The sequence below is a fragment of the Equus przewalskii genome, chromosome 15 (genome assembly GCF_037783145.1).
Source record: "Equus przewalskii isolate Varuska chromosome 15, EquPr2, whole genome shotgun sequence".
In the NCBI taxonomy this organism is placed as follows: Eukaryota; Metazoa; Chordata; class Mammalia; order Perissodactyla; family Equidae; genus Equus; species Equus przewalskii.
Window position 1 is genome coordinate 40,654,699 of NC_091845.1, and position 21,594 is coordinate 40,676,292.

Here is a 21,594-nt window from a genome sequence, read left to right on the forward strand (position 1 = left end):
GTAGGTTGAATTAAAGAAGATGCTTTTAAATCAAAGGTAACAGATATAATAGTCTTTGTCAAGAGTCAACAAACTATGGCCCACAGGCCCCATCTAGCCTGCCACTTCTGTTGTTCTTTTTTTTCTGGTGATAAAATATGTATAACAACACTTACCATTTTAACAATTTTTAAGGGCACAATTCAGTGGCATTAAGAAAATTCAAAATGTTGTGAAACCATCACCACTATTCATTTCCTAAAATTTTTAATCATTTCAAACAAAAACTTTGTCTGCCACCTGTTTTTGGAAATAAAATTTTATTCAAACACAGCCACGCTCATTCGTTTATCTATTGTCTACAGCTGCTTTTGTGCTACAATGGCAGAGTTGCATTGTTGTGACAGAGAATGTATGGCCTGCAAGCCTAAAATTTTGCTATCTGACTCTTTATAGAAAATATTTGCTGGGGCCGGCCCCATGGCCAAGTGGATAAGTTCTCATGCTCCACTTCAGTGGCCCAGGGTTCACTGGTTCAGGTCCTGGGTGCGGACCTACACATTGCTCATCAAGCCATGCTGTGGCAGCATCCCATATAGAAGAATTAGGATCACTTACAACTAGGATAGTCAACCATGTACTGGGGGGTTTGGGAAGAGAAAAAAAAGAGGAAGGTTGGGAACAGACATTAGCTCAGGGCCAATCTTCCTCACACACACACACAAAAAGCATAAAAAAAGAAAATATTTGCTAAACCCTAATCTTTGACACATTTTAGAAAAGCCTTTTTGGTATCCTTCCCAGAAATTGAGAAAGCTAATACTGTAATGATTGGTAAACAATCATGCAGTTTCCAATTCTTTTCCTCAAAAATGAGGAAACCTAATCAACTTTTCACCTATAGATCAATAAAAATAATTTTGTGAATTTAGCATATAATTTGGAGAGCTGAGTGAAAGGTATATTTCACCTCTAAACTCTTCAGCGTGTATGTATTTAACAAGAGTTCAATATTTGTTTAGCGTTTTTTATTTTGTGGGAAAATTTATGGTGAAATGCAAACATCTTGTTTACCATTCCACAATTGGTATGGATACATCTGTGTAACGCAAACCAGTTTCAAACTACAGCTTACTACTATCACTCTGGAAAATTCCCTCATGCCTCTTCCCCTCCACCCCCCAAGAGCCAATCATACTTCATAGTTTAGCCTGTTCTATAACTTCAAATATATTGAACCACACGGCATATACCCTTCTGGGTAAGACTTTCACTCAATATAATGTTTGTGATATTTATCCATAATGTCGCACGTACCAAGTTTATTCCATTTGGTTATTAGTTAATCAGTCTATTAGATTATTGCTCTTTTTTTTTTTTTTTTTAAAGATTTTATTTTTTCCTTTTTCTCCCCAAGGCAACCAGTACATAGTTGTATATTCCTCGTTGTGGGTCCTTCTAGTTGTGGCATGTGGGACGCCGCCTCAACGTGGTTCGATGAGCAGTGCCATGTCCACGCCCAGGATTCAAACCAATGAAACACTGGGCCGCTTGCAGCAGAGCGCGCAAACTTAACCACTTGGCCACGGGGCCAGCCCCTAGATTATTGCTCTTTTAATTATTGAGTTGTAAGAGTTCTTTCTATATTCTGGATACAAGTCTCTTATCAGATGTATGATTTACAAGTATTTTCTCTCTGTGAGCTGTCTTTTCATTTTCTTGTTGGTGTCCTTTGAAACACAAAGTTTTTAATTTTGATGAAGTCCAATTTATTTTTTCTTTGATGTTCATGCTTTTCTCTAAGAATTCCTTACCAAATCAAGGTCATGAAGGTTTGCCCCCATGTTTCTTCTAAGAGTTTTATAGTTTTAGCTCTTACATTGAGGGCTTTGATCCAATGTGAGTTAACTTCTCTATAAGGTGTGAGGAAAGGATCCAACTTCATTCTTTTGCATGTAGCTACTCCAGTTTTCTCTGCACTATTTGTTGAAAAGACTATTCTTTCCTCATTGAACCATCTTAGCAGCCTTGTCAAAAATTAGTTGACCAGAGGGGCAGGCCTGGTGGCGCAGCGGTTAAATGCACAGGTTCCGCGTTGGCGGCCTGGGGTTTGCCGGTTCAGATCCTGGGTGCAGACATGGCACCGCTTGGCAAGCCATGCTGTGGTAGGCGTCCTACATATAAAGTCGAGGAAGATGGGCATGGATGTTAGCTCAGGGCCAGTCTTCCTCAGCAAAAAATCCCCCAAAAACAAAAGATCCTGTTTTTTTAATCTTCCTCAAAAAAGAAAAAAAATTAGTTGACCATAGATGTATGAGTTTATTTCTGGACTCTTAATTCTAGTCCACTGACCTGTTTGTCTATCCTTATGCCAGCACCACAACTGTCTTAATTACCATTGCCTTTGTAGTAAATTTTGAAATCAGGAAGTATGAGTTCTCCCACTTTGTCTGATTTTCAGGATTGTTTTTGTTATTTATTTATTTATTTTTGCAATTCCATATGCATTTTAGAATCTGCTTATCAATTTCCACAAAGAAGTCAGTTGGGATCCTGATAGCAATTACATTGAATCTGTAGATCAGTTTGGGGGAGTCTGCCATCTTAAAAATGTTGTCTTCTGATCCATAAACATGATATTTTTCCATTTATTTATATCCAATTTCTTTCAACAATATATTGTATTTTTCAGAGTATGCATTACACTTCTTTGTTAAATTTATTCCTAATATTTTATTCTTTTTTATGCTATTATAAATGTAAACATTTTCTTAATTTCATATTCAGATTATTTACTCCAAGTGCATAGAAATACAACTGATTTTTGTATGCTGATCTTGTATCTTCCAACCTTGCTGAACTCATTTATTTAAAGGTTTTTTTTTTTAGTGAATTGCTCAGGGTTTTCTCTATAAAGGTCATGTCATTTGCAAATAGAGATAACTTTACTCCTTACTTTCCAATCCGAATGCCTTTTATTTAATTAATTAACTAATTTAATTTTTTTTTGCTTAAATGTCCCAGGTAGAACCTCCAGTACAATGCTGAATAGAAGTGGTGAGAGCAGATATCTTTATACCTGATGTTAGGGGAAAAGCATTCAGTCTTTTCATCATTAGGTATGATGTTAGCTGTGGGTAATTTTCATTGATGCCCTTTATCAGGTTGGGGAAGGTCCCCTCTATTTCAAATTTTTTGAGTGTTTTTATCATGAAAGGGTGTTGGGTTTTGTCAAATGTTTTTTCTGCATCTATTGAGATGACGTGATTTTTATATTGATATGAAGTGAAATTCAAATCAAATGTAAATAGCATTATAGATGAAACAGCTGACCATGGGAATACTGACACTGACAATCTTTGAGACTCCAGATATACCTCTAGAGGGACTTAGTGAGGGTGAAGTTATCTGCATAAATGAGGAAAGTGACTGTGAAGAAACAGATGAAGACGTCTCAGAGGAGGAGATACCTGCAAAAAGCTTCACGTTAAAAGTGCAAAGTACAAATGTTGGAAGCTGATCCAAGTTTAGAATGGGGTGTGAGAACTTGATAAAATGTAGAAAAAAATGCTTGCTTATATCATAAGTTATATCATGAGAAGTTCAAACTACCATTTGTAAAGTTTTTTACCAAAAAATAAAACACTTTAATTCTTAATGTTTCTAATGTTTTAAGTTACAGTGTACTAAATAAACTTAATTTTTCTACACCCATTTCCTTATACATTTATAACTGACAGGGTTTTAAACGTTTGATAAACAAGTTTAAAGGCCATGGAATAATTGTAATTTTCCCCATTGCTTATTAAGTTCGCTTTGCATAGCCTCTGCTTGCACAGTCATTTTTATGGTATTGCACTCCTGTGCAAAGAGAGGACTGTCTGTATTCTATTACGACTACCAAATTATTACATATTTAGACTTCATTAGGTTTAAGAGTGATGTCTTCTTGCTTTTCCTATTCCCCTACCATCCCTTCTCAAATAATTCAGTCCTAAAGTCATTAGATGGAGTGAGCAAGGTAGATATAAGCATATTAGGGTGGCTTAGCATGGGATTGTGGGAGCCAAGAAGAGTAGACGGTACCTGCATGGGAGGGTAGCTCAGCACGGGGATTGGCTATATATAGGTGAACTAATAAAATAAGCAAATATAGTAAGGATAATGGCAGCCAGATTTCTCATTGTTGGAGAAGGAAGTTACAAATATGCATTCAGTAAAGTTTGGAACCACTTGATAAAAATGGTAAATGGTCTGATAAAAATAAATGGAAAGTTTGATGAGGCATGGCATTTTTCCATACTTTCAAAATACCTCCCCAGAAAATACTAATCAATCACAAAGGCAAAAAGAATAATTTCACAGTAGAGAAACCTGGCAGATACTCTCTTAATGAAGTCATCTGAGTAATGGAAGAAATGAAATCATGTGCCATTTGATTGTATGCAACGAAAAGAACGCAGCATGAAGACCATCAGCCAAACTCAAACTGAGGGACATTCTACAAAATAACTGGCTTGTAATCTTCAAAGTTGTCAATGTCGTGAAAGTTAAAGAAAGACTGAGGAACTGTTCCAGATTGAAGCAGACTTGAAAGTTGATCTAATGCAATGCCTGATTCTGGACTGGAACTACTGGCATAAGGGAGTTTGTAGGGGCAAGAAGAAAAACTTGAATGGGGCCTGAGGATAGTATTAATGTTAATTTGTGTTGACAGTTTTATTATGATTATGTAAGAGATTATATTTGTCCGTAGGAAATACTAACATTTTTGAGAGTGATGGACATGATGGTCAGCAACAAACTCTCATGTGGTTCAGGAAAAGAAAAAGTTCTTTCTAATGTACTTGCAACTTTTTGTAAATTTGAGATTATTTCAAAATAAAAACTTTAAAAAAGTGATGTAACCATTTCACTTAAAAATATCCATCTGGGGCCGGCCCGGTGTCCCAGCAGTTAAGTGCACACGTTCTGTTTCGGTGGCCCGGGCTTCGCCGCTTCGGGTCCCATGGCACCGCTTGGCAAGCCATGCTGTGGTAGGCATCCTACATATAAAGTAGAGGAAGATGAGCACGGATGTTAGCTCAGGGCCAGTCTTCCTCAGCAAAAAGACGAGGATTGGCAGCAGATGTTAGCTCAGAACTAATCTTCCTCAAAAAAAAAAAAAAGCCCATCTTATGGGGTGGCCCTGTGGCCGAGTGGCTAAGTTCACACGCTCCACTTAGGTGGCCCAGGGTTTTGCCTGCTGGGATCCTGGGCGTGGACATGGCACTGCTCATCAAGCCAAGCTGAGGTGGCATCCCATATGTCACAACTAGAAGGACCCACAACTAAAAAAAAATATACCACTATGTACCAGGGGGCTTTGGGGAGAACAAGGAAAAATAAAATCTTAAAAAAAAAGTCCATCTTTATTGATATTCTCTTTATTGATGAAAAATTTTAGATGTTTTTCTAAAAAATAAAAAGAAGGTATAGTGGTTTTTCAAATTATTTTAGAAGTCACTTGAAAAAAAACAAGTTAGAATACCACTGCCCTGGAAGATCTAACTTCCCTCTCTATGGCTCCAGGCAAATGAAATACCTTTCTGAACTCTTCTAGGGCGGTTTCTCTGCTCTACTCACATGCTATTAATAGAAAACATTGTATTTGGGAAGAGAGGGGATTAGTACTCCAGGATCTAATTCCTGGGTTCAAAAACCTGACTCTAATGTATATTTGATAGCCAGTTACTTAACCTCTCTCTGCCTCAATTTTCTTATCTGCAGTAACGTAGCTGTACTTAGGACAGGGGACGTACGGTACAGAGCTCCATAATACCAATTATTATCATTATTTCTAGGGTCTGAGCTCTTACAGAGCACAATCCATATTTTACTTGTATTCTCCTTGTTTCTGTCCTACACTGTTTCCCAGGTCATCTTTTCTCCAGTCTGTCTTCATCTAATCTATCATTCACACTCTTGCAACTGTTGTCTTCTTCATCTATAAATCTGATCATGTCATTCTCTCTGTTCAGGATGCTTTCCCAGTGCTTACAGCATAAAAGTAAAAATTCACTCCCACAACCAAGTAACATCTCTGCTCGCAGCCCATGGGCTTAGGGAGAGTTGCACCAAGCATGCTTTCACACTTTTGCATTAGCCTTTGTTCCAGTTGTTTTCGTGTGTCTGAAACGTCCTTTCCTCCGTGATCACACTCCATTCATTCTTAAAAGTTGGTCTCAAAGACTCATTAGGCTTTCTCACAAGCAATTAGTCACCTGTTGTTCTGGGGTCTTACAGCATTAAGTTCATAACTCCATACCTGCCAATCATACTTTGTTAATAATTTAAAATCTCACTCCCTGTAGGTCATTCATTCATTAATCAAATATTTATTGAACATCTATTAGATAAAAGGCCCTGTTCCCAGCACTGAGGGTACATCTGTGAACACGACTACGTTCTTACGTAATTTATATGGACGTTATATAAGTAAGAAAATAAAAAACATACTAGATCGTGGTAAGTGCTGCGTAGAGAACGTCCAGTGAATATGATTAGCTGTTCAAGGTTGCATGGTCAGGGAGTGCTTTTCTGAAGTACCTTTAAGCTATTAATTTGAAAGCGCCTAAGCGACAATTAGAGGGGAAGAGCTGTCCAGGTCGCGGGAACAGCTGGTGCAAAGGCAGAAATGAGCAGGTGCGGCTGGAGCCATGAGGGGCAGAAAGGTTGTGAAGTCGAAGAAGCTCCAAGTGGTGGTCCCAGATGAGTGTCTACAAAGGCTGACACCGCCACTTCGTGTAAAAGGTCTGGGACAAGGGAGGGCAGGCGCCGATTCCCACCCCGCATGTGGGTTCCTCGACCAGCGATCGACACCCTAAACGGGCTTTCCCTTTGGATCTTCTCACACCAGCCCTGTTCTCTCTGGCAGTGGCAAGAGATGCAGCTGTTGACCGCCAACGATAGGACACAGGAACCCCCGGAAAGAGTCAGACGGGCAGAGGCGAAGGCCGGGCGGCAGAGAAGGCAGGCGCACACGACGCCGCAGCTGGCGGAAGAGGCGGGCGGAGGCGCTCCTCCGAGGCCCGCCTGGCGCGAGTACCGCGCATGCGGGCGCGCGTGCCCTCGTCGGTTAGGGCGCCGGTCCCGAGAAGGGGCGGGGCCGGGCATCCGCGCCGGAAAGGGGCTGGCTGGGCGGGGCCGGGAAGCGGCGGTGGCGGCTGCGCGCGCGCGCGGGTGCGAACGGGGGGCGCCGCGAGGGCCGGGGCGGGCCGGGCGGTGGGGACGACGGACGGCGACGATGGCCGCGGCGGCGGGCAGCGGCGGGTTGGGGGCGGCGGCGGGCGCCACGAGTGCAGGAGGTGCGGCGGCGGCCGCAGGCCTGGCCGTTTATCGGCGGAAGGACGGGGGCCCGGCCAGCAAGTTTTGGGAGAGCCCGGAGACGGTGTCCCAGCTGGATTCGGTGCGGGTCTGGCTGGGCAAGCACTACAAGAAGGTGGGTTCGCGCGCCCGTGGGAGCCAGGAGGCCACGCGACGCGGGCCGGGGGCGACTACTGGCCTTGCGGGCCTCTGGCCGCCCCTCCCCCCCGCGCGCCACGAGGGACAACAAAGGCCGGCGCGGGGCCCGCCACGCCCCCGCCGTCCGGCCAGGGCGCTGGCGGCCTGGGGCTCCCCGGATCCCCCGCGGACCGGCTCCTTGGAACCCACGCACCCCGGGCGAAGGCCCCTGCTCACCCCGCTGTGCGGGAGCAGGTCGCGCTCAGCACCCCGGAGGGTCGGAATCTTCCTCTTTTGTTAGCTGCAGTGGGTGCGTGAACGTTGATTATTAAGAACTGCCTGGGCCAGAGCTGTAAAAGTAGCTTCAAGTTTTGTTTAGAGACTAGTCTTCCAAGGCAAGTAAGTTAAGGTTTTGCTACCTGTTGTTGATTTGCTAAAGGACTGTGGACGATTGTACTTGGAAGTTAATAACAGCAGGTTAATATAATGAATTATAGTATTGATGAGAGCTAATATTAGAAAACAGCGGTTTTATTTCATAGTACTTTTGGGTGTGTTTCGGGATAATACAAGAGTTAATGTTCACTTGCACCTAATGTGTTTCTCAGGCCTTCCCTGAGAACCCCATTTATATTAGATCCCCCCACTTCATAACACCTTTATTTTCTTTGTACCACTTTTTGAGATTATTTTTCCTTTATCTGTTTCTTCTACCTTTGGAATGTAAGTTCTGCTGAGTCAGTGATACTGAAAGTTGTGACTTAACCTCTTGTTTATAACAAATGTTTTTTAACTTCCCCTTCGTGTAAATATTTAGGAATGCCGCCCTTAGAAGGTGTAATGAAGCAGACAGCCAAAAATACTTCCCTCTGCCCCCAAGTTTCTGGAACACCCTTTTCAGTTCTGTACTTGCCCCAATGAGGACCATGGCACTGGGGCCAGGAGCTTGTCATGCCTGTTCACTACGGCGTGTCCTGGAGCATAGTTGGTGCTTACTGCCTCGCCCGTAGTAGTTGCTTTGTATTTGTCGAATGAGTGAGAAGATAATGTAGGCTAGGAACCTAGTCATTTGGGATGTGTCAGCTTTTGAAAGTTGTTGGGCTAGGACAGGTTCTTAGGTTCCTTTGACATTGCACTATGGAACTTTCAGAAATGACTGCTCTTATCTGAAGTTTTAGCAAGTGAGAGACAACATATACTTTTATTTGCAATATATTTTTAGACGCTTTGACTTTTTCCCCCCTGAAATTTCGGTGTCACATTTGGGATTTTTCTCATCTACATGTAATTAGACAAGAATATTGCTCTTCCTAGTACAGTGATAAATTGGTCAGTTTTTTGTGTAGGCCTCTCTAAGGGAACTGAATATATTTATATCGTGGAAGTATTAATTATTTTTTATCACATGCCTTTCAGCCAGTGCTTTGCATCTTAAATTCAGTGTACCTTAATGTAGTTTGTTTTCCCCAGTCTGGATTTTCCCCCCCTGGTTTTATTGAGATATAATTGACTTATAATATTGTATTATTTTATCAGTGTAGTTTTAACAAAAGAAAATACTCAGGAGTAATGTTCCTTTGGGTGTCAAGGAAGGGGGAAAAAAAAAGGAAATAATAGTCATTTCTACCTCTCCAAACACTGTGCATCTGTTTGGGCCCAGTTTTAAGAGGTGGGCTTTAGGCTTGGATCATCCTTCGGAGATTTGCCTGGGTGAGTGAGGAAGTGGCTATGCGGCTGACTGAAGGATGTGTCCCAGAGTGTTGAGCCAAGTAGGCTAATGTTGGCTCAGTGTCCCTGAGGCCTTAAAGACAAAGTCACAGTTAGATTTGACTTCTCAGGGTTTCGTAAAGCTAGAGTATGTTTCTTGGCCCCACTCCGATTCAGAATTGTATGTCCCTTAGGTCTGGCAGCTAGAAGCCCATGAGCCTCTGAGAGTGATGAAAGTATCAACCAGAAGGTTCTTTGCTTCTTTTATACATAGTGTCTCTCTACTTGGTGTGCAGATTGATGGGTTTAAACTAAACTTTTCTATTGCATTTAAGACTGCACTTTCAGATTCAAAAATCTCAGCAACTATATGAAAGAAATGTAACATTGGTAGTCCCGTTTTATCTATGCATTCAGTGAGCGACTGAACATCTCCCCTATCCGGGCACTTAAAACAGAACTCAGATCCTCACAACAGTCCTGAATGATATATTGATGTTGTTTGGCATTGATTTAGTATTTGGTATTGATATTATTTCCTGAATAGATATTACTTACATCATTTTACAAGTGAGAGGAACTTGTGGCTCCAGATTTAAGTAACTTCTCTAAGGTTACAGTTAGGAGTGCCAGATATGGGGGTTAGATGAAGATCTGTCTAGCCCCAAACCCCAATTTTTTTCTTTTGCTCCACATAATCCCTCTCTTTTAGGAACTCACAGTGTTGTGGAAAAGATAGACATAGACGTCTGCTTGTGAAACCCAGATAATTTCAAATTAAAAGAGAACTTCCTTGTATTTTGTTGTCTAAATGCACTTACTAGGTGCTGAGTAAATATTTCCTCTGTGAATGAGCTGAGTAACTAGTGTAGGAATGGGTTCATTTAAGCTTTGTTGATAAATTTGGCTTAGCAACACAGAAGGGAGAGTGAATACTTTTTGACTGGGATGAGCTTCAACTAGGCCAAAGGAGTCCAGAGGTGACCACTTTAGGTAAGAGGAAGCTGAAGCACGGGGAGGTTAACTGCCTGAGGTTGTATTTTAAGTCTGGAAGAAGTGCAGAAGCTTGTTCATCTCCCACCTAAGTTGCCTTCTTTGTATTATTGAGTACATGTCTTCCATCCTAACTCTGATAAAGATAAGAGCTGTATTTCTGTCTATAGTTTCAGAGTGGTTTTTCTTTTTCTTTTCTTTTTTTGTGAGGAAGATTGGCCCTCAGCTAACATCTGTGCCAGTCTTCTTCTATTTTGTGTGTGGGATGCTACCATAGCATGGCTAGATGAGCTGTGTGTGGGTCCACGCCTGGGATCTGAACCTGCGAACCCCGGGCCACCAAAGTGGAGCATGAAAATTTAACCGCTATGCCATCAGCCTGGCCCCATGAGTGTTTTTTAGATGATAAAACCTTACTGATCTCAAATTGATTCAACTCAGATACCTTGGAGGTGAAGTTTATCTGTAAGCCATTAAGTTCCCAGGTAAGTTTCTTCCCAAAGTTTGGTTTATTCCTGAAATAAGATTTAAGATTTCAGGATGATTGAAAGATGATTTAGATTGAAGGATGATCACTAAAATAGTCTAGATTGCATACAGGAGGCATTTCAGTGTCCTTTACATAAATTATTAGACAGTTAAAGACAGTTAAATCTTTATTTTTTGGGGGGACATTTCCTAAATTGAAATAGAATTGTTTAGGGACAAATTAAACTTTTGATATTTTATTAATGCCATAGGTAATAGAAAGCAGAGTTATTGATAAGACTTCTAAACATATCATCCTGTCTTAATCAAAATACTTGGAGACCAAAAAATTTTTGTTGTCTAAAGTAAAAGATGGTGTTGAGCTTTTTTTGATCAAAAGATAAAATGTTTATGACTGAAATAGTCTATATAATCATTAAAATTTTTTTCTTAATCAGAATTCAGTATTTTGAAAGCAGTTAAGAACTTACATTTTAGGTGATATTTTTGGAAGCGGTTGAGATGAACTCTCATGTAAGTCTGGGGTAGTGGAATGAGCAGTTACACTTGGTTTGGAAGATGTGAGTTCAGTACTCTTGGCGGTGTACTTAATTGACTTAATTGGTGGCGTCCTTAAGCAAATGACTTGATTTCTAGGTTTGAATTTTTCGTTTGTAAATTAAGACTGAGAGTCCATTGGACTGTTGTTTGAATCAAATGAGGTAGTCCTTAAAGATGGGATTATATACATTTGAGGTGGTAGTGATACTTTTGCTATATATCCATTCCATGGTCAGCCTGCTTCATTCTTATTGGTTAAATAGAATGTTACTATTTTGAAATTTTTAAAAGTTGATTTGAAAACCTTAGAGGTGTATATTGGCTGCCTTTTGAGTGGGTATGAGGTATAGTTTACACTAATACATTAATTTCACATTTCATTTATGAATTAAAAATGTCATCTCGTATACATTTTCAGGTTTGATAATTTTTGTGGGTGATTTGGAAAAAAAAATCTAACCAGAGTTAAGTAGTTTGTAATGAAAACATTGGATTTTAAAGTATCTAAGGTAATAATTTTGATTGGGCTTTGAATCTGGCTATCTTCATTGTGAAACTATAGGGTTGTCCACGTGAAACCTTTCTCATTCTGAATGACAGACTGTATTGAATGAAACGTGTGTAGTAGTGAAGTTTAGAATATACGAAGCGATGTATATATAACAGTTATTAAAAATTACTTTTTGCCTGAAGGGTTTAAATTATAGGAAAGTGTATTCTTTAAGTGAGATATATAATGGTATCTGAAATAGATTTTTAAAAAATTCCAGTGGTTCTTTTTTTTTTAAGTGTATGATTTCCATTTATTTAAAGTTCAAGAGAGTGCAAATTAATCTATGTAGACAGAAAGTGGTTACCTGGGGACAGAGTTGGAGAGAGAGAGGGATTACATACAAGAGGGCACGAGAGAACTTTTGGGGCTGATGTATGATTGTTATCTTGATTGTGGTGATGATTTAATGGGTGCTGAGGTCTAAATGTGTCCTCCCAAAATTGTATTTTGAAATCCCCAAAAGTCCAGTGGTTATTAAAGTGTGGTTCCCAGTTTAATAGTCAGTAGTGCCACCTGCAATGGGAACTTGTTAGAAATGCAAATTGTTGGGCCTGACCTATTGAATTAGAAACTTTGGGAGTGGGGCTAAAATTTGAGAACCATTATTTTAGACTAAAGAATTGACATTTTATATGCTTAATTGTATGAAACTTGTTTGAAGTTTTTGATTTATGTCTGGCATGCTTGTTTCACTTTGTGGTCTTATGGAAATGTGTTTTTATTTTTTTATTTTTTGGTGAGGAAGATTCGCTCTGAGCTAACATCTGTTGCCAATCTGCCTCTTTTTTTTGCTTGAGAAAGATTAGCCCTGGTCTAATATCTATGCCAGTCTTCCTTTATTTTGTATGTGTGTCGCCGCCACAGCATGGCTTGATGAGTGGTATAGGTCTGTGCCTAAGATCTGAACCTACGAACCCAGGCTGCAAAAGCAGAACATGCCGGATTTAAGCACTATGCCAGGGGGCCGGCCCTGGAAATGTGTTTTTATAGGACAGCCTTAAGATAAAAGGAAACCTTTTTGTTTCGCTGCTGAAGAATATTTGCCCTGAGCTAATATCTGTGCCAGTCTTCCTCTGTGTTTTGGTGTGTGGGCTGCCAGCACAGCATGGCTACTAACAGAGTGGTGTAGGTCCGGGCCCAGGAGCTGAACCTGGGTTACCAAAGTGGAGTGCCCTGAGCTTAACCACTAGGCTGCCAGGGCTGGCCCATAAAAGGAAACTTTTTTTTTTTTGAGGAAGATTAGCTCTGAGCTAACTACTGCCAATCCTCCTCTTTTTGCTGAGGAAGACTGGCTCTGAGCTAACATCCATGCCCATCTTCCTCTAGTTTATATATGGGACGCCTACCACAGCATGGCTTTTGTCAAGTGCTGCCATGTCCACACCTGGGATCCGAACCAGTGAACCCCTGGGCCACTGAGAAGTGGAACGTGTGCACTTAACCACAGCGCCACTGGGCTGGCCCAAAAGGAAAACTTTTTAAAAATTTTTTTTTAAAGATTGGCACCTGAGGGCTGGCCCCTTGGCCAAGTGGTTGGGTTCGTGCGCTCCGCTGCAGGTGGCCCAGTGTTTCGTTGGTTCGGGTCCTGGGCGTGGACATGGCACTGCTCATCAGGCCATGCTGAGGCAGCGTCCCGCATGCCACATCTAGAAGGACTCACAAGTAAAATGTACGGCTATGTACCGGGGGGCTTTGGGGACAAAAGGAAAAAAATAAAATCTTAAAAAAAAATAAAAAAAGATTGGCACCTGGGCTAACAGCTGTTGCCAGTCTTCCTCTTTTTTTTTTAAGGATTGGCACCTGAGCTAACAACTGTTGCCAATCTTTTTTTTTTTTTCTTCTTTATCTCCCCAAACTCCCCCTGTACACAGTTGTATGTCTTAGTTGCTGGTCCTTCTAGTTGTGGGATGTGGGACGCCGCCTCAACGTGGCCTGACGAGCAGTGCTATGTCCACGCCCAGGATCCGAACCCTGGGCTGCTGCAGCGGAGCGCGCAAACTTAACCACTGGGCCACCAAGCCGGCCCCAAGGAAAACTTTTTATAAGCATAAAAAGGAGTGGTCTAGAACAAGGGCAGGCAAAATTTTTCTCTAAAGGGTAAGAGAGTATTTTCTGCTTTGCAGCCATGCAGTCTCAGTTGTAACTGCTCAACTTTGCTATCGCACCAAAGCAGCATAGACAATGTGTCATGCATGAGTGTGCTGTGTTTTGATAAAAACTTTATTTATGGACATTGAAATTTGAATTTCATGTAATAGTTGTGTGTCATGAAATATTATTGCTCTTTTAAATGTTTTCCCACTTATTTAAAAGTGCAAAAACCGTTCTTAGCTTGTGGGCCACACAGGCAGCAGGCTGGATTTTACCAACCTTTGGTCCAGAAGATTTCATGCAAAATAAAGCGTTCCAGCAAAATACCAGTCTTCAGCAAAATTAACTGCGTATACTGGCTGTTTTGTTAGAGTGGAAAGCTCATACACCTGAACAAATAAAATTGGAGAGGATACTAAGCTTTAAGAAGAATTGTCCTTTTATATTATACTCTATCTTTGATTGGCAGTAGTACAAATTGAGAGCCATTCAAGTTAATGTATAATAATAGTAGACTGTGCAGCTGATATAATTTTGCCGTATATAAATCACTTAAAAATTATTTATTGTAGGGGCTGGCCCGGTGATGCAGCATTTAAGTTCTCACGTTCCACTTCGGTGGCCCGGGGTTCGCCGGTTCGGATCCCGGGTGCAGACATTGCACCACTTGGCATGCCATGCTGTGGTAGGCATCCCACATACAAAGTAGAGGAAGATGGCATGGATGTTAGCTCAGGGCCAGTCTTCCTCAGCAAAAAGAGGAGGATTGGCAGCAAATGTTAGCTCAAGGCTAATCTTCCTCAAAAAAAAAAAATATTTATTGTAGTAGAAACATACCACATTAATCTCGAAATGTTGGGTGGTATTGGGAAAGAGCTTTGCTCCAGGAAGAAGAGTTTAGTTACTCGTTATTGTTTGTAGAACTGAAGGAAGTACTGTATAAATGTTTTTCCTGCTCAAAATTGGAGGTTTTAAAAACAACACCGTCTACTCTCTGGCTACAGATTATTTATGTTCATCTCACAGAAAAGTACACTGGCTAGTAGATCTCATCCCATTATAGCGTCAGGCTCAAGTTTGAGGTCCAGGATCTCAACATCTAATTTAGGTCTATGTGCAGATGAGATGACTTGGGTTTGGTTTCTTGAGTGTGGTACCTCTCGTTCTGAAGATGTGTTAACTAAAGAGACACATTATCTCTCCCTCCCCACCACCCCAGTATTTGTTTTTGTAAGCTCCTTTACAGTTTATAAATCTGCTGCTGTGCCAGTGCTTAGTAGGTGCTAGGAAGTAAGCTAACATTCTCTTCTGTGTGATTGTCCCAGTTTCTGAGTCCCTGTCTTTATCTTGCAGTATGTTCATGCAGATGCTCCTACCAATAAAACGCTGGCTGGGCTGGTGGTACAGCTTCTTCAGTTCCAGGAAGATGCCTTTGGGAAGCATGTCACCAACCCGGCCTTCACCAAACTCCCTGTAAGTACATCAGCTTATGACAATGGGGCGTCTTCAGTTTCTGTACTCTTTCTTTTGCTCTGCTATCCTATACAATAAAAATTAAAAAAAAAAAAGGAATGCCAGCAGAATTTTGGCTATAATGTATATTGTCTTTTAACCGTAGGAAGCTTCTCTTTCAGGAGTCATTTACCATTTGCGTTAAACCGCACAACAATTACTGTGTAGATTTAACTGTTAACATTTTACTCTGTTGTAGTTTCCTTATAGTCTCTACTATACCAGGTCTTCTCCATTCTTCTGATTCAGTTCTGGTGGCTAGAATGCTGTTTCATAGAATTTTCTATTTTGTAGGTGGTTTTCTTTTGAGCTTGTGTGAAAATATAGTTCTGTCCTCCTTGCAATTGGTATTTTGACTTGTAGTTTGGCTTTGTATAGAAATACTGGGTTATGCTTTATTTCCTTTCAAAATCTGTAGATTTTGTTCTTTCTTTAACGTTTGATTTAGTAGAGACAAATCTGATACTACCTGTTGATTCCCTCCTCTTTTATACTGATCTTTGAAATTCAGAAATATGTCTAGTTGTGATAAGTCATGATCTTAAGAGTCAGTTATGTTTCTTTAGCTCAGGGAACATTCAGTCTGTTAATCTTCTCTTCTGTCCTCCACTCCTTTACTTAGATAAATATATTGTTGTGTTTTTTTTTTGAGGAAGATTAGCCCTGAGCTAACACCTGCTGCCAATCATCCTCTTTTTTTTTTTTTTTTTTTTTGCTGAGGAAGACTAGCCCTGAGCTAACATCCATGCCCGTCTTCCTCTACTTTATATGTGGGACACCTGCCACAGCATGGCTTGCCAAGTGGTGCCATGGCTGCACCTGGGATCTGAACTGGCAAACCCTGGGTCCCCGAAGTGGAATGTGCGCACTTAACCACTGCGCCAGTGGGCCAGCCCCTACATAAATAATGTTTGAACTCTGATTCTACAGATGTGAAATTCCAAGGAACTACCTGTTATCTTTCCTCATAGTTTTTTCTTCTTTTTTTTTGGTGTGGAAGATTGGCCCTGAGCTAACACCTGTCACCAATCTTCCTCTTTTTGCTTGAGAAAGATTGTCCCTAAGCTAACGTCTGTGCCAGTCTTCTCCTATTTTGCATGTAGGATGCCGCCACAGCATGGCTTGATGAGCAGTGTGTAGGTCCACGCCTGGGATCTGAACCTGCAAACCCCAGGCTGCTGAAGTGGAGCGTGTAAACCCAACCACTGTGCCTCATAATTTTTGTCTTCCAGTTCTCTAATTTGGATTTTTGCAGTTTCTAGTCTGCTCTTTCCTGCCTGTAGTAAATTTATTATCAGTAGACCTTTTTTAAAATCTAAAAAGCATTTACTTTGCTTATGGTATTTTTGCCATTCAGACGTTTATTTTTATTTAGTCAAATATATTGATGTATTTTTGAATCACGTCAGGAATCTTTCTCTACTTGTAAGTAATAAAGCAATTCAGCCATGTGTTCTTCTAGTATTTGTATGGTTTTATTTTTCACAATTAAGTCTCATCCATTTAGAATTTATCTTGGTATTCAGTGTGAGCAGTGGATCCAGTTTTATCTTTTTCCATATGATTATCTGATTATCCCGGCAACATTTTTTAAAAAGTGCTTTTTTCCCCCACTGAGTTGAGCTGAGTGACTGTTAAGCATTTGATTATGTCTCAAGCTCTGAAAATTCAGTGAGTAATGCAGTGTATTGTCTGTCCTCAGGAGGCCCACAGTCTAGTGAGCTGTGTGAATAGAGCCTTTGACTTTCCTGATCTCAGGAAGTGTTTTCCAGGAGAAAGGTCATTTGAACTGAGTCCTGAAAGTTGAGTGACTTCTGCAAGGAAATGCTGGAGGATGGGATTTCCAGGCAGTGATAGCAACGTGTAAAAGCATAAAGGCCTGAGAAAATTTGGTACTTTAAGGTAGTTGTAAATAGTTCAACAAGGTGAGAAGTGAGGACAATAGGCAGAGAGATGGGCCGAAACCAGTTATAAAAAGACGAGTTTGCCCTGCTAGAAGTGTAGCTTTTATCTTGATAGTGATGGGGAACCACAACAAGTGAGAGAATAGAAGTTGGCTTAGTCAGTTTTGAGCTTTAGAATAGTCCTGCAGGCTTCAGTGTGAAGAATGGATTGGAAACCATTGAGATTGGAGACTTTGAAAGCTAGCTCTCTGTGAAGAAACTGCTTTCATAATCCAAGTGAGCTGGGATACCAGCCCATGGAGGAAGCAGTGGGTTCAAAGAGGACAGAGAGGAATTGAGAGAGTTTAAGGGGGTAGAACTTTGTGATTTTGGAGGGTTGTGGGGCTGGAATAAGAAAGAATTGACCAGGATGACTACACTGAGCAATCAGGTACCTTTGGCACTAAGGGAAAAGCCAGAGTAAAAGCAGGTTTCTGGAGAAGGTACTCAGTGTAGTCTAACTGTAGTTGAGGTTTGCTCTCCAGTAGGCACCTCTGGTTTAGAAATCCTATAGGTAGTAGGAGATGAGATCTGGAGTTCTAGAGAAAAGGCTGAATTAGAGGAAGAGTTTTGGGAGTTACTAGGTACTGGGTGAATTCACAGTTGGAGGGCAAGGTCTTCTTTTTGGACTTAATTCTTAGCTTATCCTTTTAAAATACCTACTCTTTAATGTGTGATTTATGTTTTATATATGTAATATGTTAGTGTTGTAGTGAGTGCATGTATATAATTTATAAATAAGTTTTTAGATATTGGAGGTACGTTCTCCTTTTTTACTATTGAGAACTGCTTAACTATATAATCAGTATATTTTTTTCTGAACCATGTGACGGGTTTTTTGGGTAACTTGTAAGTTTAAAATTAATTTGAAGTAAAAATTTGCAAGAATAGTGCAAAGGACTTTCATTTTCTCTTCTTCATTTCAGAATACCCAGTTATTAACGTTTCACCACATTTGCTTTCTCATTCTCTTTTTCTTTATGTGTGTGTATACAGTCATGCATCACTTAATGACAGGAATACATTCTGAGAAATGCATCATGAGGCGATTTCATCATTGTACTCAGAGTACACTTACACAAACCTAGATGGTATAGCCTACCACACAGCTAGGCTGTGAGTTACTAATCTTATGGGACTACTGTTATATATGCGTTCTGTTGTTGACTGAAATGTTGTTATGCAGCGCATGACTGTATATATATTTTCTGAAACATTTGAAAGCTCCATGTTCCTTTACCTCTAAATACTTGAGTGTTTATTTCCTGTTATATTATGAACTAGATTAAAATTATCAAATCAGGAACTGGTTGAGATTTTGATCATTTAAAACACTGTAATATGATATATACAGGTTGCACTTTATCAAGTACAACATCATTTAGAATAAAATTTACACATAACATTATATAAAGTATTTTATAATAATGATTCACCTTGTATTGGTATTTCTAATTAGGATTGTAAGACTGTCTTAAAAAATAGTATTTAAAGGGGGCTTTATTTGTGGGATATTTAACTCCTGGGAACTAAACCATTATTTTTTCCAGATTTTAAAGATTAGGGAAGAATATTTTTAGACATAAGACGTAATTAAAAATAATTTGTGGTTTAGTGCCAGTGGGACCAGATGTACTCCTCTTCCTCTCAAAATAGTGTTTGGCATTTTCCCAAATGAAAGAGACTGATACAGTGTATAATGGTGTAAAACACAAGTAGATGAGAGAGAATTAGAACAAAGGATGTTTTAGTGAAACATGTAAGCTGTTTACCTTAAAATGTTTTTTTTCCCTGAATACTGGTATAAGAGTTCACTACTTGGACTTATTCTTTCTTTAATCAAAGTGGAACTTCATATACTAACTTCCTAATTCGTACTGGATGTTAAATAGCTGGCTCGATGTAGTGTCTGTTTTAGCTAATGGTAACTAAAGAGTTAGAAAGATTTAGGGGAAAAAAAGTATTTCGTAAGGCTAAAAATATATGCACAGGCAAACATAATATGAATTGAAACAGAAGAAAAAAGGTTTTTTTTACCTCTACTACAGTAAAAATTCTTGTTTTTCCGTAATCCCTCGAAGGCTTATTACATATGCATACATAAATGTAAACATAATTGTAGGATAGAGCGAATTTTATATTCTGCCTTTTTAAATAGATCATAAGCATCTGTGTTTAAAAACAACAAAGTTCTAAGACCTAGAAGACTACTAGAAGGTCAAGTCAGAGTCTAAAGTATCTGAAGATTTTAAGTATGTTCATGAGATGTTCAAAATTTTCAACTTGTCTTTGCACTTAAAAAAATTAAGTATCATTAATTTGCAACTATGACCTGACTTACATTCTGCAATTCTGTAAATTTCAGGGTGGAAAGACTGTCTTGGGGACATGGAACTGGAAAGAAGAACATAAGTGTTGTTTATGTATTGGAAGGTAGCCCTTTAAGTTTGTAGCTTAGAACTCTGATGAAAGTGGAATTCAAGTAGCCATTTAAGTGAAATGGTGTGGGGCATTTACTTTGTGGAGCAGTGGTTTAGTTTCATTCTTTTAGAAGTTCTTACTGTAAAATGTAACAGAAAACGAATAAAACAAATGTTGACATAAATAATTACAAAGAGAATACCTGTTTAACTACACCCAGGTCAGAAATAGAATATTAACAACAATGCGGAAACTCTTGTGTGTTCCTTCCCCAATCAGAAACCCCTTCTTCCCCTGCGTCGTAATCTTTTCTTTGCTCTTCTTTGCTTTTCTTTGTGTGTATAACCATGTTTGTGTGTGTCTCTGAACCATACAGTGTAGTTTTGCTTGTTTTTGAATTTATGTGAATGGAATCATATGTAGTCTTTTGTGTTGTGAGCTATGGAGCAATGTGAGCTATGTTGCGTATTTGCAAACCTGAAAACACAATTTGAGCCAAAATGAGGTAGATAGTCTAACTGAACTGTTCGGCTGTATACCTGTAGATAAAACAAATTACTTCAGAAAAAAGAATAAGTCTCTGAAAAATCTAGTCAGCTTCTGGACTTTGTAATTCACCTGCAAGGGCAGTGGTCCTAGATGATCTAGCATGATCAGTTGGACCTCAGTGGACTGCAGAGTATGGGCTGTGGTGTTGGAGGCCTGGACGTGTAGGCCAGGCTGGGGGCATGCTGGGCCAGGTGTTGACCAGGGCTCCAGAAAACTATATGACCAGTGTTAATGACAGGCCTGTAGTTCCATCCCTTCTGTACGGATTCACAAGTAGAAACCTCAGTTCACTGGCATTGTATTTCTGATTTACTTGGATGATGTTTTATTTATTTTTTACTTTTTTTTCTTACTTTTACTTTTTTTTACAGTTCCCTCTTTCTTTTCCTATAATGTTTCGCCTTCCAACTTTACTGAGGTATGATTGATAAACAATAAATGATAGATATTTAAAATATGATGAGTTCAAGATAATGAACATTTCCATCACCCCAAAAAGTTTCCTTGTAATCCAGCTCCCTGCCACCCCGTCCCCTGGCAACCATTGACACCACAGATTGATTTTCAATTTCATGAAATCTATATAAATGGAATCACGTAGTATATAGTCTTTTTTTTTTTTTTTTAAGATTTTATTTTTTCCTTTTTCTCCCCAAAGCCCCCCGGTACACAGTTGTATATTCTTCGTTGTGGGTCCTTCTAGTTGTGGCATGTGGGACGCTGCCTCAGCGTGGTTTGCTGAGCAGTGCCATGTCCGCGCCCAGGATTCGAACTGACGAAACACTGGGCCGCCTGCAGCGGAGTGCGCGAACTTAACCACTCGGCCACGGGGCCAGCCCCAGTATATAGTCTTTTTTGCCTTGCTTCTTTCACTCAACATACGGATTTTGAGATATATGTCATCTGTGTTGTTCCATATATCAATAATTTATTCCTTTTCATTGTTGGTTAGTATTCCATTGTATAGATAAACCACAATTTATTTATCCTTTCACTGTTTGATGGGAATTTGGGTTGTTTCCAGCTTTATAAATAAAGCTGCTATCAGTATTAATGCACAAGTCTTTGTGTGGACATATTTTCATTTCTCCTGACTAAACACCTAGGAGTAGAATGTTTGGGTCATAGGGTTGGTAACATTTAACTTTTTAAGAAACTGTCCAACTGTTTACTAAAGTGATTGTATCATTTTATGTACCATCCAGCAGTATATGAGAGTTCCCGTTCCTATTCATTCTTGTCAATAGTTGGTATGATTAGTTTTCATAATTTTATCCATTCTGATGGGAATGTAGTGGAATTTTGTACTTTTATTTTGTATTTTCATAATTTTTA

General features: G+C 39.9%; 1 protein-coding gene across 4 annotated transcripts in view; it reads left to right on the forward strand.

The window, feature by feature from the left end:
* Window positions 1-5,380: 5,380 nt before the first annotated feature.
* SMARCC1 (SWI/SNF related BAF chromatin remodeling complex subunit C1) overlaps window positions 5,381-21,594 on the forward strand; it is a 165,586-nt gene continuing 149,372 nt past the window's right edge. For all 4 annotated transcript variants that reach the window (XM_070575546.1, XM_070575548.1, XM_070575549.1 and 1 more), the window contains exons 1-2: window positions 5,381-7,459; window positions 15,188-15,307. In XM_070575546.1, coding sequence (XP_070431647.1) covers window positions 6,812-7,459; window positions 15,188-15,307 — 768 coding nt within the window. In that variant the 5' untranslated portion in view covers window positions 5,381-6,811. The remainder of the gene's footprint in view (window positions 7,460-15,187; window positions 15,308-21,594) is intronic.